We start from the raw sequence: 17,930 nt of genomic DNA, 5'->3' as shown, positions 1-17,930 counted from the left end.
CACTTTGTATAAAACCATTTGGATTGTTTTTTCGCCTTTCTGCTGTATTTTATACTGTAAAATCTAAGGAAGGGGTTAATGAAGCTGGCGCCATGGCAGTGCACAGTCTGAGCCTCATGCAGGGTCAGGAGGCCGATTCCAGGGGGCACCACCGCGACTGAAATCCACCACCGCGACTGAAATCCACCGCCGCTTCTGGTGAATTGCAGGTAAGACGTCATGGTGTAGCCTCTCCACCATTAGCGATGCCTGCTGAGCCGCGTCCCGTAATGTGCCGAATGTACCACGTGTCAGACACAACTCAGGCGCTGCCGTCTCTGGTCTGTAGGGAAGCCGGGGGCCTGTGACACGGGTCTATAGGAACGCTTGGTGCTGGAGGGTATCCCTGGGGGCCAGAGGGTAGCTCGGGGGCTGTGCCACGGGTCTCTAGGAGGGCTGGAGGGTATCCTTGGGGCCAGAGGGTAGCTCGGGGGCTGTGACACGGGTCTCTAGGAGCGCTGGAGGGTATCCTTGGGGCCAGAGGGTAGCTCGGGGGCCGTGCCACGGGTCTGTAGGAGCGCTGGAGGGTATCCCTGGGGCCAGAGGGTAGCTTGTGGGCTGAGACACGGGTCTCTAGGAGCACTGGAGGGTATCCCTGGGGCCAGAGGGTAGCTTGTGGGCTGAGACACGGGTCTCTGGGAGTGCTGGAGGGTATCCCTGGGGGCCAGAGGGTAGCTTGTGGGCTGAGACACGGGTCTCTAGGAGGGCTGGAGAGTATCCCTGGGGGACAGAGGGTAGCTCGGGGGCCGTGCAACGGGTCTCTAGGAGTGCTGGAGGGTATCCCTGGGGCCAGAGGGTAGCTTGTGGGCTGAGACACGGGTCTCTAGGAGGGCTGGAGGGTATCCCTGGGGCCAGAAGGTAGCTTGGGGGCCGTGCAACGGGTCTCTAGGAGTGCTGGAGGGTATCCCTGGGGCCAGAGGGTAGCTTGTGGGCTGAGACACGGGTCTCTAGGAGCACTGGAGGGTATCCCTGGGGGCCAGAGGGTAGCTTGGGGGCCGTGACACGGGTCTCTAGGAGTGCTGGAGGGTATCCCTGGGGCCAGAGGGTAGCTTGTGGGCTGTGCCACGGGTCTCTAGGAGCGCTGGAGGGTATCCCTGGGGCCAGAGGGTAGCTTGGGGGCCGTGACACGGGTCTCTAGGAGCACTGGAGGGTATCCCTGGGGCCAGAGGGTAGCTTGTGGGCTGAGACACGGGTCTCTAGGAGCACTGGAGGGTATCCCTGGGGGCCAGAGGGTAGCTCGGGGGCCGTGCCACCGGTCTCTAGGATCACTGGAGGGTATCCCTGGGGCCAGAGGGTAGCTTGTGGGCTGAGACACGGGTCTCTAGGAGTGCTGGAGGGTATCCCTGGGGCCAGAGGGTAGCTCGGGGGCCGTGCCACCGGTCTCTAGGATCACTGGAGGGTATCCCTGGGGCCAGAGGGTAGCTTGTGGGCTGAGACACGGGTCTCTAGGAGTGCTGGAGGGTATCCCTGGGGCCAGAGGGTAGCTCGGGGGCCGTGACACCGGTCTCTAGGAGTGCTGGAGGGTATCCCTGGGGCCAGAGGGTAGCTCGGGGGCCGTGACACCGGTCTCTAGGAGCGCTGGAGGGTATCCTGGGGGCCGTGACACAGGACTGGCATATTTTCCTGGCTCGGGGCTCTTTGTACTATGGATGTGTGCGGCCTCGTTGGCCTATGACCCTTCCCCCAGCGCAGGATCCGCCGAGCGCGTTCCCGCTCTTTACATCTTGTTTTCCGCCTGCAGTTTTGCGTTCGCGCCGTTATCACAGAACGCCTCTATACGACACGATTAAATATGCCCTTTAATAGATTTTTGGCTTTGAACTAAAAAAATAAGTGAAGAAGTTTCCGTGGAAAGTTCATCTGAGTCGATTTAGTTCAGCAGCTCGGATAATAGCGAGAACTGCAGACGGGTCCGAGCCGATCAATGCGCCGGTTCAAACAGAATGGCGGCCGCTGTGATGTGCGCTCGTCTTCTGCCGCTTTGTACTCTGCCACTATGAAGACGCTTTCTTCTCGTCTGCATGTAAAAGTCAGGAGCCGCGCCAAGGAAATCATTATTGTGGCTTCTGTGCCGAGTGCCCCCCATGGAGGCCGCGATTACCAGTGCGGGGGGCACATCTAGTGCTAATAACCGCATCTAATCTGGGCACAGCGCCCGCCGCCATCTCGTCTTCTGTTGGCACTTCTCGCTGAAGGGATCCAGTCCTGTTTGTTGGGGCTTCCTATAGAACATGAACATGGGAGGGGTCATCTGCCAAAATACAGAAGACAAAGCTTTATCCATGAAAGTGTTCACTTCTAAACTGGTACAACCTGCAGTGTAAAGCATGGTGGTTCATTCTGTGACTGCGCTAATGTTTAGGTCAGCTGTAATTTTGTGGGTTTTTTTTATCTTTATGATTTGTAAACGTCGCATATCAATGAAAACCTCCTTTCTTTACACTGCAGGCTGCATCCAGAGAAGGAAAATCCTCATGAGTGAAAACCTCATTTTGCCCGTTTTAATTCTGCAGTTGTCAGATACACGGTGTGAATAGGATTGTACTTGTTCTAGCAGCAAGAAAACGCCCTCCCCCATAGCGCGGCCGTCTCCCCACCCCCCCCCTCCCATGAGCATCTGTCCCCCCCACCCCCGAGCTTCCTGTCTCTCACTCCCCCACAGGAGCGGCCCGTTTCTTCTCCCCACCCCCCCCTCCCATGAGCATCTGTCCCCCCCACCCCCGAGCTTCCTGTCTCCCTCCCCCACAGGAGCGGCCCGTTTCTTCTCCCCACCCCCCTTCCCATGAGCATCTGTCCCCCCCACCCTCGAGCGTCCTGTCTCTTCCTCCCCTACAGGAGCGGCCCATTTCTTCTCCCCACCCCCCCCTCCCATGAGCATCTGTCCCCCCCACCCCCACCCCCGAGCTTCCTGTCTCCCTCCCCCACAGGAGCGGCCCGTTTCTTCTCCCCACCCCCCTTCCCATGAGCATCTGTCCCCCCCACCCTCGAGCGTCCTGTCTCTTCCTCCCCCACAGGAGCGGCCCATTTCTTCTCCCCACCCCCCCCTCCCATGAGCATCTGTCCCCCCCCACCCCCGAGCTTCCTGTCTCCCTCCCCCACAGGAGCGGCCCGTTTCTTCTCCCCACCCCCCTTCCCATGAGCATCTGTCCCCCCCACCCTCGAGCGTCCTGTCTCTTCCTCCCCCACAGGAGCGGCCCGTTTCTTCTCCCCACCCCCCCTTCCCATGAGCATCTGTCCCCCCCACCCTCGAGCGTCCTGTCTCTTCCTCCCCCACAGGAGCGGCCCGTTTCTTCTCCCCACCCCCCCTTCCCATGAGCATCTGTCCCCCCCCACCCTCGAGCGTCCTGTCTCTTCCTCCCCCACAGGAGCGGCCCATTTCTTCTCCCCACCCCCCCTTCCTATGAGCATCTGTCCCCCCCACCCTCGAGCGTCCTGTCTCTTCCTCCCCCACAGGAGCGGCCCATTTCTTCTCCCCACCCCCCCCTTCCTATGAGCATCTGTCCCCCCCCACCCTCGAGCGTCCTGTCTCTTCCTCCCCAATAGCGCGGCCGTCTCCCCACCCCCTCTTCCCATGAGCATCTGTCCTCCCCACCCCCGAGCGTCCTGTCTCTTCCTCCCCCACAGGAGCGGCCCGTTTCTTCTCCCCACTATCCCTTCCCATGAGCATCTGTCCCCCCCCCACCCTCGAGCGTCCTGTCTCTTCCTCCCCCACAGGAGCGGCCCATTTCTTCTCCCCACCCCCCCCTTCCTATGAGCATCTGTCCCCCCCACCCTCGAGCATCCTGTCTCTTCCTCCCCCACAGGAGCGGCCCGTTTCTTCTCCCCACCCCCCCTTCCCATGAGCATCTGTCCCCCCCCACCCTCGAGCGTCCTGTCTCTTCCTCCCCAATAGCGCGGCCGTCTCCCCACCCCCCCTTCCCATGAGCATCTGTCCTCCCCACCCCCGAGCGTCCTGTCTCTTCCTCCCCCACAGGAGCGGCCCGTTTCTTCTCCCCACTTCCCTTCCCATGAGCATCTGTCCCCCCCACCCTCGAGCGTCCTGTCTCTTCCTCCCCCACAGGAGCGGCCCATTTCTTCTCCCCACCCCCCCTTCCCATGAGCATCTGTCCCCCCCCACCCTCGAGCGTCCTATCTCTTCCTCCCCCACAGGAGCGGCCCATTTCTTCTCCCCACCCCCCCTTCCCATGAGCATCTGTCCCCCCCACCCTCGAGCGTCCTGTCTCTTCCTCCCCCACAGGAGCGGCCCGTTTCTTCCCACCCCCCCTTCCCATGAGCATCTGTCCCCCCCACCCTCGAGCGTCCTGTCTCTTCCTCCCCAATAGCGCGGCCGTCTCCCCACCCCCCCTTCCCATGAGCATCTGTCCTCCCCACCCCCGAGCTTCCTGTCTCTCACTCCCCCACAGGAGCGGCCCGTTTCTTCTCCCCACCCCCCTTCCCATGAGCATCTGTCCCCCGAGCTTCCTGTCTCCCTCCCCCACAGGAGCGGCCCGTTTCTTCTCCCCACCCCCCCCTCCCATGAGCATCTGTCCCCCCACCCCCGAGCTTCCTGTCTCCCTCCCCCACAGGAGCGGCCCGTTTCTTCTCCCCACCCCCCTTCCCATGAGCATCTGTCCCCCCCACCCCCGAGCTTCCTGTCTCCCTCCCCCACAGGAGCGGCCCGTTTCTTCTCCCCACCCCCCTTCCCATGAGCATCTGTCCCCCCCACCCTCGAGCGTCCTGTCTCTTCCTCCCCCACAGGAGCGGCCCATTTCTTCTCCCCACCCCCCCTTCCCATGAGCATCTGTCCCCCCCACCCCCACCCCCGAGCTTCCTGTCTCCCTCCCCCACAGGAGCGGCCCGTTTCTTCTCCCCACCCCCCTTCCCATGAGCATCTGTCCCCCCCACCCTCGAGCGTCCTGTCTCTTCCTCCCCCACAGGAGCGGCCCGTTTCTTCTCCTCACCCCCCCTTCCCATGAGCATCTGTCCCCCCCACCCCCGAGCTTCCTGTCTCCCTCCCCCACAGGAGCGGCCCGTTTCTTCTCCCCACCCCCCTTCCCATGAGCATCTGTCCCCCCCACCCTCGAGCGTCCTGTCTCTTCCTCCCCCACAGGAGCGGCCCGTTTCTTCTCCTCACCCCCCCTTCCCATGAGCATCTGTCCCCCCCACCCTCGAGCGTCCTGTCTCTTCCTCCCCCACAGGAGCGGCCCGTTTCTTCTCTCCACCCCCCCTTCCCATGAGCATCTGTCCCCCCCCACCCTCGAGCGTCCTGTCTCTTCCTCCCCAATAGCGCGGCCGTCTCCCCACCCCCCCTTCCCATGAGCATCTGTCCTCCCCACCCCCGAGCGTCCTGTCTCTTCCTCCCCCACAGGAGCGGCCCGTTTCTTCTCCCCACTTCCCCTTCCCATGAGCATCTGTCCCCCCCCAACCTCGAGCGTCCTGTCTCTTCCTCCCCCACAGGAGCGGCCCATTTCTTCTCCCCACCCCCCCTTCCCATGAGCATCTGTCCCCCCCACCCTCGAGCGTCCTGTCTCTTCCTCCCCCACAGGAGCGGCCCATTTCTTCTCCCCACCCCACTTCCCATGAGCATCTGTCCCCCCCACCCTCGAGCATCCTGTCTCTTCCTCCCCCACAGGAGCGGCCCATTTCTTCTCCCCACCCCACTTCCCATGAGCATCTGTCCCCCCCACCCTCGAGCGTCCTGTCTCTTCCTCCCCCACAGGAGCGGCCCGTTTCTTCCTCCCACCCTCGAGCGTCCTGTCTCTCCCTCCCCCATAGCGCGGCCGTCTCCCCGCCCCCCCTTCCCATGAGCATCTGTCCCCCCCCCACCCTCGAGGGTCCTGTCTCTTCCTCCCCCACAGGAGCGGCCCGTTTCTTCTCCCCACCCCCCCTTCCCATGAGCATGTCCCCCCCCACCCTCGAGCGTCCTGTCTCTTCCTCCCCCACAGGAGCGGCCCGTTTCTTCTCCCCCCCCTTCCCATGAGCATCTGTCCCCCCCCCACCCTCGAGCGTCCTGTCTCTCCCTCCCCAATAGCGCGGCCGTCTCCCCACCCCCCCTTCCCATGAGCATCTGTCCTCCCCACCCCCGAGCGTCCTGTCTCTTCCTCCCCCACAGGAGCGGCCCGTTTCTTCTCCCCACCCCCTTCCCATGAGCATCTGTCCCCCCCACCCTCAAGCGTCCTGTCTCTCCCTCCCCAATAGCGCGGCCGTCTCCCCACCCCCCCTTCCCATGAGCATCTGTCCTCCCCACCCCCGAGCGTCCTGTCTCTTCCTCCCCCACAGGAGCAGCCCGTTTCTTCTCCCCCCCTTCCCATGAGCATCTGTCCCCCCCACCCTTGAGCGTCCTGTCTCTCCCTCCCCAATAGCGCGGCCGTCTCCCCACCCCCCTTCCCATGAGCATCTGTCCTCCCCACCCCCGAGCGTCCTGTCTCTTCCTCCCCCACAGGAGCGGCCCGTTTCTTCTCCCCCCCCTTCCCATGAGCATCTGTCCCCCCCACCCTCGAGCGTCCTGTCTCTTCCTCCCCCACAGGAGCGGCCCGTTTCTTCTCCCCACCCCCCCTTCCCATGAGCATCTGTCCCCCCCCCACCCTCGAGCGTCCTGTCTCTTCCTCCCCAATAGCGCGGCCGTCTCCCCACCCCCCCTTCCCATGAGCATCTGTCCTCCCCACCCCCGAGCGTCCTGTCTCTTCCTCCCCCACAGGAGCGGCCCGTTTCTTCTCCCCACTTCCCCTTCCCATGAGCATCTGTCCCCCCCCACCCTCGAGCGTCCTGTCTCTTCCTCCCCCACAGGAGCGGCCCATTTCTTCTCCCCACCCCCCCTTCCCATGAGCATCTGTCCCCCCCACCCTTGAGTGTCCTGTCTCTTCCTCCCCCACAGGAGCGGCCCATTTCTTCTCCCCACCCCCCCTTCCCATGAGCATCTGTCCCCCCCACCCTCGAGCGTCCTATCTCTTCCTCCCCCACAGGAGCGGCCCGTTTCTTCCACCCTCGAGCGTCCTGTCTCGCCCTCCCCCATAGCGCGGCCGTCTCCCCGCCCCCCCTTCCCATGAGCATCTGTCCCCCCCCACCCTCGAGGGTCCTGTCTCTTCCTCCCCACAGGAGCGGCCCGTTTCTTCTCCCCACCCCCCCTTCCCATGAGCATCTGTCCCCCCCCACCCTCGAGCGTCCTGTCTCTTCCTCCCCCACAGGAGCGGCCCGTTTCTTCTCCCCCCCCTTCCCATGAGCATCTGTCCCCCCCACCCTCGAGCGTCCTGTCTCTCCCTCCCCAATAGCGCGGCCGTCTCCCCACCCCCCCTTCCCATGAGCATCTGTCCTCCCCACCCCCGAGCGTCCTGTCTCTTCCTCCCCCACAGGAGCGGCCCGTTTCTTCTCCCCACCCCCCTTCCCATGAGCATCTGTCCCCCCCACCCTCGAGCGTCCTGTCTCTCCCTCCCCAATAGCGCGGCCGTCTCCCCACCCCCCTTCCCATGAGCATCTGTCCTCCCCACCCCCGAGCGTCCTGTCTCTTCCTCCCCCACAGGAGCGGCCCGTTTCTTCTCCCCCCCCTTCCCATGAGCATCTGTCCCCCCCACCCTCGAGCGTCCTGTCTCTTCCTCCCCCACAGGAGCGGCCCGTTTCTTCTCCCCACCCCCCCTTCCCATGAGCATCTGTCCCCCCCCACCCTCGAGCGTCCTGTCTCTTCCTCCCCAATAGCGCGGCCGTCTCCCCACCCCCCCTTCCCATGAGCATCTGTCCTCCCCACCCCCGAGCGTCCTGTCTCTTCCTCCCCCACAGGAGCGGCCCGTTTCTTCTCCCCACTTCCCCTTCCCATGAGCATCTGTCCCCCCCCACCCTCGAGCGTCCTGTCTCTTCCTCCCCCACAGGAGCGGCCCGTTTCTTCTCCCCACCCCCTTCCCATGAGCATCTGTCCCCCCCACCCTCAAGCGTCCTGTCTCTCCCTCCCCAATAGCGCGGCCGTCTCCCCACCCCCCCTTCCCATGAGCATCTGTCCTCCCCACCCCCGAGCGTCCTGTCTCTTCCTCCCCCACAGGAGCAGCCCGTTTCTTCTCCCCCCCTTCCCATGAGCATCTGTCCCCCCCACCCTTGAGCGTCCTGTCTCTCCCTCCCCAATAGCGCGGCCGTCTCCCCACCCCCCTTCCCATGAGCATCTGTCCTCCCCACCCCCGAGCGTCCTGTCTCTTCCTCCCCCACAGGAGCGGCCCGTTTCTTCTCCCCCCCCTTCCCATGAGCATCTGTCCCCCCCACCCTCGAGCGTCCTGTCTCTTCCTCCCCCACAGGAGCGGCCCGTTTCTTCTCCCCACCCCCCCTTCCCATGAGCATCTGTCCCCCCCCCACCCTCGAGCGTCCTGTCTCTTCCTCCCCAATAGCGCGGCCGTCTCCCCACCCCCCCTTCCCATGAGCATCTGTCCTCCCCACCCCCGAGCGTCCTGTCTCTTCCTCCCCCACAGGAGCGGCCCGGTTCTTCTCCCCACTTCCCCTTCCCATGAGCATCTGTCCCCCCCCACCCTCGAGCGTCCTGTCTCTTCCTCCCCCACAGGAGCGGCCCATTTCTTCTCCCTACCCCCCCTTCCCATGAGCATCTGTCCCCCCCACCCTTGAGTGTCCTGTCTCTTCCTCCCCCACAGGAGCGGCCCATTTCTTCTCCCCACCCCCCCTTCCCATGAGCATCTGTCCCCCCCACCCTCGAGCGTCCTATCTCTTCCTCCCCCACAGGAGCGGCCCGTTTCTTCCACCCTCGAGCGTCCTGTCTCGCCCTCCCCCATAGCGCGGCCGTCTCCCCGCCCCCCCTTCCCATGAGCATCTGTCCCCCCCCACCCTCGAGGGTCCTGTCTCTTCCTCCCCACAGGAGCGGCCCGTTTCTTCTCCCCACCCCCCCTTCCCATGAGCATCTGTCCCCCCCACCCTCGAGCGTCCTGTCTCTTCCTCCCCCACAGGAGCGGCCCGTTTCTTCTCCCCCCCCTTCCCATGAGCATCTGTCCCCCCCACCCTCGAGCGTCCTGTCTCTCCCTCCCCAATAGCGCGGCCGTCTCCCCACCCCCCCTTCCCATGAGCATCTGTCCTCCCCACCCCCGAGCGTCCTGTCTCTTCCTCCCCCACAGGAGCGGCCCGTTTCTTCTCCCCACCCCCCTTCCCATGAGCATCTGTCCCCCCCACCCTCGAGCGTCCTGTCTCTCCCTCCCCAATAGCGCGGCCGTCTCCCCACCCCCCTTCCCATGAGCATCTGTCCTCCCCACCCCTGAGCGTCCTGTCTCTTCCTCCCCCACAGGAGCGGCCCGTTTCTTCTCCCCCCCCTTCCCATGAGCATCTGTCCCCCCCACCCTCGAGCGTCCTGTCTCTTCCTCCCCCACAGGAGCGGCCCGTTTCTTCTCCCCACCCCCCCTTCCCATGAGCATCTGTCCCCCCCCACCCTCGAGCGTCCTGTCTCTTCCTCCCCAATAGCGCGGCCGTCTCCCCACCCCCCCTTCCCATGAGCATCTGTCCTCCCCACCCCCGAGCGTCCTGTCTCTTCCTCCCCCACAGGAGCGGCCCGTTTCTTCTCCCCACTTCCCCTTCCCATGAGCATCTGTCCCCCCCCACCCTCGAGCGTCCTGTCTCTTCCTCCCCCACAGGAGCGGCCCATTTCTTCTCCCCACCCCTCCTTCCCATGAGCATCTGTCCCCCCCACCCTTGAGCGTCCTGTCTCTTCCTCCCCCACAGGAGCGGCCCATTTCTTCTCCCCACTCCCCCTTCCCATGAGCATCTGTCCCCCCCACCCTCGAGCGTCCGGTCTCTTCCTCCCCCACAGGAGCGGCCCATTTCTTCTCCCCACCCCCCCTTCCCATGAGCATCTGTCCCCCCCCACCCTCGAGCGTCCTATCTCTTCCTCCCCCACAGGAGCGGCCCATTTCTTCTCCCCACCCCCCCTTCCCATGAGCATCTGTCCCCCCCACCCTCGAGCGTCCTATCTCTTCCTCCCCCACAGGAGCGGCCCGTTTCTTCTCCCCACCCCCCCTTCCCATGAGCATCTGTCCCCTCCCACCCTCGAGCGTCCTGTCTCTTCCTCCCCCACAGGAGCGGCCCGTTTCTTCTCCCCCCCCCCTTTCCCATGAGCATCTGTCCCCCCCACCCTCGAGCGTCCTGTCTCTCCCTCCCCAATAGCGCGGCCGTCTCCCCACCCCCCCCTTCCCATGAGCATCTGTCCTCCCCACCCCCGAGCGTCCTGTCTCTCCCTCCTGTTATGTAGGCAATCCAGTGACACAGTGTGCCAGCAATCAGAGCCCATACAGTGATCTGACAATAACCCAAAAACAATAGAACGAGCTCTGAGACGTGGAATCTCTGCAGACCGCAATACCTGAACCTAACCTAAACACAACTAAAGGCAGCTGTGGATTGCGCCTGACACTACCTATGCAACTCGGCACAGCCTGAGGAGCTGACTAGCCTGAAGATAGAAAAACAAGCCTGACTTGCCTCAGAGAAATACCCCAAAGGAAAAGGCAGCCCCCCACATATAATGACTGTTAGCAAGATGAAAAGACAAACGTAGGGATGAAATAGATTCAGCAAAGTGGGGCCCGATATTCTAGATAGAGCGAGGATAGCAAAGAGAACTTTGCGTGGTTTTTTGCTTTAGGGTTTTTTGTAGACTGCAAAGGGGGCAAAAAGACCCACCGTGCCGAACTAACGGCACGGCGGTACACCCTTTGCGTCTCAGAGCTTCCAGCAAAACGAAATGACAAGCTGGACAGAAAAAGTAGCAACAAAAGCAAAAAGCACTTATCTAAGCAGAGCAGCAGGCCACAGGAAAGATCCAGAAGCTCAGATCCAACACTGGAACATTGACAAGGAGCAAGGAAGACAGAATCAGGTGGAGTTAAATAACAACGAGCTCACCAGAACACCTGAGAGAGGAAGCTCAGACGCTGCAGTACCACTTGTGACCACAGGAGTGAATTCAGCCACAGAATTCACAACACCCTCCCCAATAGCGCGGCCATCTCCCCACCCCCCCTTCCCATGAGCATCTGTCCTCCCCACCCCCGAGCGTCCTGTCTCTTCCCCCACAGGAGCGGCCCGTTTCTTCTCCCCCCCCCCTTCCCATGAGCATCTGTCCCCCCCACCCTCGAGCGTCCTGTCTCTCCCTCCCCAATAGCGCGGCCGTCTCCCCACCCCCCCTTCCCATGAGCATCTGTCCTCCCCACCCCCGAGCGTCCTGTCTCTTCCTCCCCCACAGGAGCGGCCCGTTTCTTCTCCCCCCCCCCTTCCCATGAGCATCTGTCCCCCCCCCCTTCCCATGAGCATCTGTCCCCCCCCCTTCCCATGAGCATCTGTCCCCCCCACCCTCGAGCGTCCTGTCTCTCCCTCCCCTCCACAGGAGTGTCCCGTCTTTCCCCCCCCCCCACAGGAGCGTCCCGTTTCTCCGTCCCACAGGAGCGTCCCGTTTCTTCCCCCCCCCCCAGGAGCATCCCGTCTCTTCCCCCCAGAGGAGCATTCAGAGCTGCCATGACTTCAGGTTGATGAGCTGCTGCCAAATGCTTCTGTGTCCTATAGATTCCTCTGCCCCATCCCCCGACACACCCGTTTTCCTCAGAAATTCATTAGCCACACCCATTTGTGCTCCGCCTTCCACACCTGTTTGCCTCCTCTTAAAGCACCATGCCCCTCTCTGCTCCCACCTGCTACTCTGCTCCAATGCAGCCCCTCAGCTTCTCCCTCTGACCCTCCTCCTGCCTCCGCCCCACTCCTGTAAGCCACCCGCTCCTCCTGCATCCGCCCCCTCTGTCCACACACCCCATCCTGCGCTGTGGACATCAGCACGCCTCCTCCTATGCTGCACCCACTCTGTTCAGCCACCCCCTCCTCCACCACATGCCCCTTCCCTCCGTTATTCCATGTCCCCTCCTGTTTGCCCACTCCTCCCTCCTACATCTGCCTCCTCCGCCTGCTAAATTTCTTGGGAAACCATATGGTAGCCTGATCTTCACCCACAGGCCAAGGATCTTCTCTGCACAGAGGGTCTTGAAGTATGGCCTGAGGTCAATGAAGAGGAAAGGGAGGTCCGTAGAACGAGGAATCGGTAAATTTTTATTTCTTGAAAATTTATTACAATCCAGACCTAGAGTAGACGCAGACCAGTTTCAGACGAAATGTCCTTAGTGATTGCAGGTTCTGAACTACACAGGTCATGGCCTGGGGGGTGAAGCTCCAATTACTCCCCCACCAACTATCTTAGATTTTAACCCTTGCTGGTGAAGTTTCCCCATAGTCACCAATCTCCACACTGTGAAACCATCAGCAGCACATAAGGACATGAGTATATAGAAGGAGATACAATAAAACCTACAAAAACACGAGGTAAATCATGAGTAGAGACTGTTCCATCAGGTAATTCATCTTCTAGTTAAGAGCATTAAATTCTTTCAGTATTTTGTATTGATTCCTTTGTTGTCTTCTGGCAGATCTTTCCTATCGTGTTCCCACTATGGCTCTGGTGATAATGTTTAGTCTGAAACGCGTCTGTCTGGATTGTAATGGATTTTCAATGACAAAAAAAAAAGATCCCTTGCTTTGTCATACCTTCTTCCCCCTGTCCACCCTTCCCCCTGTTCCGCTTTTCTCTTTGTCCTCTTTGAACCCCCCCCCCCCCCCGTTCGTCCTCTGCTGTGCCCCCCCCCCCGTTCGTCCTCTGCTGTACCATATCCCTCTGTACGCCCTCCTCCACTGTGCCCCCTCCCTCTCTGTTCGCACACCCTAGACCAGGGGTGTCAAACTGCATTCCTTGAGGGCCGCAAACCATGCGTGTTTTCAGGATTTCCTTAGCTTTGCACAAGGTGCTGCAATCATTATGTGTGTAGGTGATTAAATTATCACCTGTGTAGTACAAGGAAATCCTGAAAACATGACCTGTTTGCAGCCCTCGAGGAATGCAGTTTGACACCCCTGCCCTAGACCACCACATCAGGGCCCCTCCGCTGAGCAGTAGGGGGTCTGTTGCTGCAGATGACCGGCCTCCAGTTCTGTTTTGCAGTATAAAGAATGGAGGATTTTGTACTGGTTGGCAACATCTAGATTGAGGGGTCGGCGCGGCTCTGACCTCAGGTTCACGTTGAGATGGTGACCCCCTGAGGTCATAGGCAGACCCCTCTACTCTTAGGCTACTTTCCCATTTCCATCTTTTTAGATCCATCACAATGCATCGTTCTGTGGAAAATACACATCCTGCAAAGTTGCCCGCAGGATGCGTTTTTTTTCACCTAGATGTTCCATACGTCGTGCGGTCGTCGTATCGAAAAAACGTTTAAGGGAAAGTTTTTTCGTGCGTTGTGTCCTGCATTTTTTACTACGCATGCGCGGCCGGAACTTCACCCCCTCCTCCCTGGGACTTTACAATGGGCAGCGGACACGTTGAAACACTGCGTCTGCTGCTCGCTTGGCGATGGCCGAGTAACGACGGAAATGTGAAAGAAGCCTTATGGGGCAGGTGATGCAGTGTAAACCTGCGGGCAGTGAGGGGCACTGGCCGGATCCCATAGAGGGGACTGCAGAGAGAATTATGGATACAAACTGAGAAATGGGTGTCAGCCGACAGCTTGCGACTGACGAGAAGATTTTTGCATTTTCTTTATTCATCTCAATATATATATTTTATAAATTCAAAAATATAGAATCTAATTTGGCAAAATGAAATAAAAGTGACACTGGCGGCGCAGATCACAGCGCCCTCTAGAGCCGGGTCTTACACATCGATCTCCGGACATACAGAAAATGCAAAAGAAAATCCTCAGTGATAAACTTCAAACCACAGCAAACGGCGTCCGGAGCCTCCGGGGAGGGAACACACAGCCCTGGGGTGACGAGTCGCAAGGTATGCTGGGAGTTGTAGTGTGACCAGTGGAGCTCCACGGTTATGATGTCATCATGATATCATGTGGAAGAAAGCGGGAACTTTCATGATCATCCAATCTAAAAAGTGCTGGAGGTGAAGGAGCCGCTCTCTTCCGCCGCCAGGCTCTGCGCCGCACACCTTCCGCTGTGTGTTAAGGCACTTGATGTGCAGAAGTCAGGAGGACCCTGCGCTCCGGAGGATGTGCCCTCCCCCTCTGACAACCGGAAATTAACTGCGTCCATTTTCTGAGGGGTGGGAAGCAGCAGAAACGCACATGGACCCCCAGAGGTGAGACATCAGCTCGGAGCATGGTGAACACCGCCACAGATGGGAACTGCTCAATGGTCATACACGGCGTGAGCTGAGGAAAGAGCAAGGAACAAAGTCAGAGACGAGACGCCCCAGTGGCAAGACGTGCCTACACCGCTCCATGCAACCCGTCTAACGAGAGGATTCAAGGGCATGTCCACAAAGGAAAAATACACATTTATTCTGAAAATACAGGATATTGCAGAGGTGAACCGCCCCCCTCAGACTTCCCGCCCAGGCCTCGCACTCCTCCTTGCAGACCAGGTATCGTGCTCCTCTCCTTCCCGCCCAGGCCACGCTCTCCTCCTGCCCGCCCAGGCCACGCTCTCCTCCTTCCCGCCCAGGCCACGCTCTCCTCCTTCCCGCCCAGGCCACGCTCTCCTCCTTCCCGCCCAGGCCACGCTCTCCTCCTTCCCGCCCAGGCCACGCTCCCCCTCCTTCCCGCCCAGGTCACGCTCCCCTCCTCCCCGCCCAGGCCTCGCTCCCCTCCTCCCCGCCCAGGCCTCGCTCCCCTCCTCCCCGCCCAGGCCTCGCTCCCCTCCTCCCCGCCCAGGCCTCGCTCCCCTCCTCCCCGCCCAGGCCTCGCTCCCCTCCTCGCCTTCGCTCCCCTCCTTCCCGTCCACGCCACGCTCTCCTCCCCGCCCAGGCCTCGTTCTCCTCCTTTCCGCCCAGGCCACGCTCTCCTCCTTGCCGCCCAGGCCTCGTTCTCCTCCTTTCCGCCCAGGCCACGCTCTCCTCCTTCCCACCCAGGCCACGCTCCCCTCCTTCCAGCCCAGGCCACGCTCCCCTCCTTCCAGCCCAGGCTACGCTCCCCTCCTTCCAGCCCAGGCCTCTTTCCCCTTCCCGCCCAGGCCACGCTCCCCTCCTTCCCGCCCAGGCCACATTCTCCTTCCCGTCCAGGCCTCGCGCTCTCCTCCTTCCTGTGTAGGCCTCGCTCTCCTTCCCGCCCAGGCCTCGCTCTCCTCCTTCCCGCTAAGCCTCGCTCTCCTCGTTGCAGCCCAGGTCTCGCGCTCTCCTCCTTCCCGCTCAGCCTCGCTCCCTCCTTCCAGCCCAGGCCTCTTTCTCCTTCCTGCCCAGGCCACGCTCCCCTCCTTCCCGCCCAGGCCACATTCTCCTTCCCGTCCAGGCCTCGCGCTCTCCTCCTTCCTGTGTAGGCCTCGCTCTCCTTCCCGCCCAGGCCTCGCTCTCCTCCTTCCCGCTAAGCCTCGCTTCCTTCCCGCCCAGGCCTCGCTCTCCTCGTTGCAGCCCAGGTCTCGCGCTCTCCTCCTTCCCGCTCAGCCTCGCTCCCTCCTTCCAGCCCTCTTTCTCCTTCCTGCCCAGGCCACGCTCCCCTCCTTCCCGCCCAGGCCACATTCTCCTTCCCGTCCAGGCCTCGCGCTCTCCTCCTTCCGGTGTAGGCCTCGCTCTCCTTCCCGCCCAGGCCTCGCTCTCCTCCTTCCCGCTAAGCCTCGCTCCCTTCCCGCCCAGGCCTCGCTCTCCTCGTTGCAGCCCAGGTCTCGCGCTCTCCTCCTTCCCGCTCAGCCTCGCTCCCTCCTTCCAGCCCAGGCCTCTTTCTCCTTCCTGCCCAGGCCACGCTCCCCTCCTTCCCGCCCAGGCCACGCTCCCCTCCTTCCCGCCCAGGCCACGCTCCCCTCCTTCCCGCCCAGGCCACGCTCCCCTCCTTCCCGCCCAGGCCTCGTTCTCCTCCTTCGCGCCCAGGCCTCGTTCTCCTTCGCGCCCAGGCCACGCTCTCCTCCTTTCCGCCCAGGCCACGCTCTCCTCCTTTCCGCCCAGGCCACGCTCTCCTCCTTCCCGCCCAGGCCACGCTCCCCTCCTTCCCGCCCAGGCCACGCTCCCCTCCTTCCCGCCCAGGCCACGCTCCCCTCCTTCCCGCCCAGGCCACGCTCCCCTCCTTCCCGCCCAGGCCTCACTCTCCTCCTTCCCGCTCAGCCTCGCTCCCTTCCCGCCCAGGCCTCGCTCTCCTCGTTGCAGCTCAGGTCTCGCGCTCTCCTCCTTCGCGCTCAGCCTCGCTCCCTCCTTCCAGCCCAGGCCTCTTTCTCCTTCCCGCCCAGGCCACGCTCCCCTCCTTCCCGCCCAGGCCACGCTCCCCTCCTTCCCGCCCAGGCCACGCTCCCCTCCTTCCCGCCCAGGCCACGCTCCCCTCCTTCCCGCCCAGGCCATGCTCCCCTCCTTCCAGCCCAGGCCTCTTTCTCCTTCCCGCCCAGGCCACGCTCTCCTCCTTCCCGCCCAGGCCACGCTCCCCTCCTTCCCGCCCAGGCCTTTTTCTCCTTCCCGCCCAGGCCATGCTCCCCTCCTTCCAGCCCAGGCCTCTTTCTCCTTCCCGCCCAGGCCACGCTCTCCTTCCCACCCAGGCCACGCTCTCCTCCTTCCCGCCCAGGCCACGCTCCCCTCCTTCCCGCCCAGGCCTCGTTCTCCTTCCCGCCCAGGCCTCGTTCTCCTTCCCGCCCAGGCCACGCTCCCCTCCTTCCAGCCCAGGCCACGCTCCCCTCCTTCCAGCCCAGGCCTCTTTCTCCTTCCCTCGCTTCCCTCCTTCCCGCCCAGGCCACACTCACCTCCTTCCAGCCCAGGCCTCTTTCTCCTTCCCTCGCTTCCCTCCTTCCCGCCCAGGCCACGCTCCCCTCCTTCCAGCCCAGGCCTCTTTCTCCTTCCCGCCCAGGCCACGCTCACCTCCTTCCCGCCCAGGCCACGCTCTCCTCCTTCCCGCCCAGGCCACGCTCTCCTCCTTCCCGCCCAGGCCACGCTCACCTCCTTCCCGCCCAGGCCACGCTCACCTCCTTCCAGGCCTCGCTCCCTTCCTTCCCGCCCGGGCCACGCTCTCCTCCTTCCCGCCCGGGCCACGCTCTCCTCCTTCCCGCCCGGGCCACGCTCTCCTCCTTCCCGCCCGGGCCACGCTCTCCTCCTTCCCGCCCGGGCCACGCTCTCCTCCTTCCCGCCCGGGCCACGCTCTCCTCCTTCCCGCCCGGGCCACGCTCTCCTCCTTCCCGCCCGGGCCACGCTCTCCTCCTTCCCGCCCGGGCCACGCTCTCCTCCTTCCCGCCCGGGCCACGCTCTCCTCCTTCCCGCCCGGGCCACGCTCTCCTCCTTCCCGCCCGGGCCACGCTCTCCTCCTTCCCGCCCGGGCCACGCTCTCCTCCTTTCCGCTCGGGCCACGCTCTCCTCCTTTCCGCCCAGGCCTCGCTCTCCTCCTTCCCGCCCAGGCCACGATCACCTCCTTCCCGCCAAGGCCACGCTCCCCTCCTTCCAGCCCAGGCCTCTTTCTCCTTCTTCCAGGCCTCGCTCCCTTCCTTCCCGTCCTCGCTCCCCTCCTTCCCGCCCGGGCCACGCTCCCCTCCTTCCCGCCCAGGCCTCGCGCTCTCCTCCTTCCTGTGTAGGCCTCGCTCTCCTTCCCGCCCAGGCCTCACTCTCCTCCTTCCCGCTCAGCCTCGCTCCCTTCCCGCCCAGGCCTCGCTCTCCTCGTTGCAGCTCAGGTCTCGCGCTCTCCTCCTTCGCGCTCAGCCTCGCTCCCTCCTTCCAGCCCAGGCCTCTTTCTCCTTCCCGCCCAGGCCACGCTCCCCTCCTTCCCGCCCAGGCCACGCTCCCCTCCTTCCCGCCCAGGCCTTTTTCTCCTTCCCGCCCAGGCCATGCTCCCCTCCTTCCAGCCCAGGCCTCTTTCTCCTTCCCGCCCAGGCCACGCTCTCCTTCCCACCCAGGCCACGCTCTCCTCCTTCCCGCCCGGGCCACGCTCCCCTCCTTCCCGCCC

At 63.0% G+C, this 17,930-nt stretch overlaps 1 protein-coding gene across 14 annotated transcripts in view; it reads right to left on the bottom strand.

Moving 5' to 3' along the window:
• Nucleotides 1–13,604: 13,604 nt before the first annotated feature.
• The window catches only part of PLEKHA7 (pleckstrin homology domain containing A7), a 273,292-nt gene continuing 268,966 nt past the window's right edge, over nt 13,605–17,930 (bottom strand). For all 14 annotated transcript variants that reach the window (XM_069738520.1, XM_069738522.1, XM_069738521.1 and 11 more), the window contains one exon: nt 13,605–14,243. Coding sequence is in view for 6 of the 14 variants with exons in the window: in XM_069738522.1 (XP_069594623.1) it covers nt 14,221–14,243 (23 nt within the window). In the remaining 8 variants the exon portion in view is untranslated. The remainder of the gene's footprint in view (nt 14,244–17,930) is intronic.

This window comes from Ranitomeya imitator, chromosome 9 (genome assembly GCF_032444005.1).
Source record: "Ranitomeya imitator isolate aRanImi1 chromosome 9, aRanImi1.pri, whole genome shotgun sequence".
In the NCBI taxonomy this organism is placed as follows: Eukaryota; Metazoa; Chordata; class Amphibia; order Anura; family Dendrobatidae; genus Ranitomeya; species Ranitomeya imitator.
This window is presented reverse-complemented; position numbering and strand designations above follow the sequence as displayed.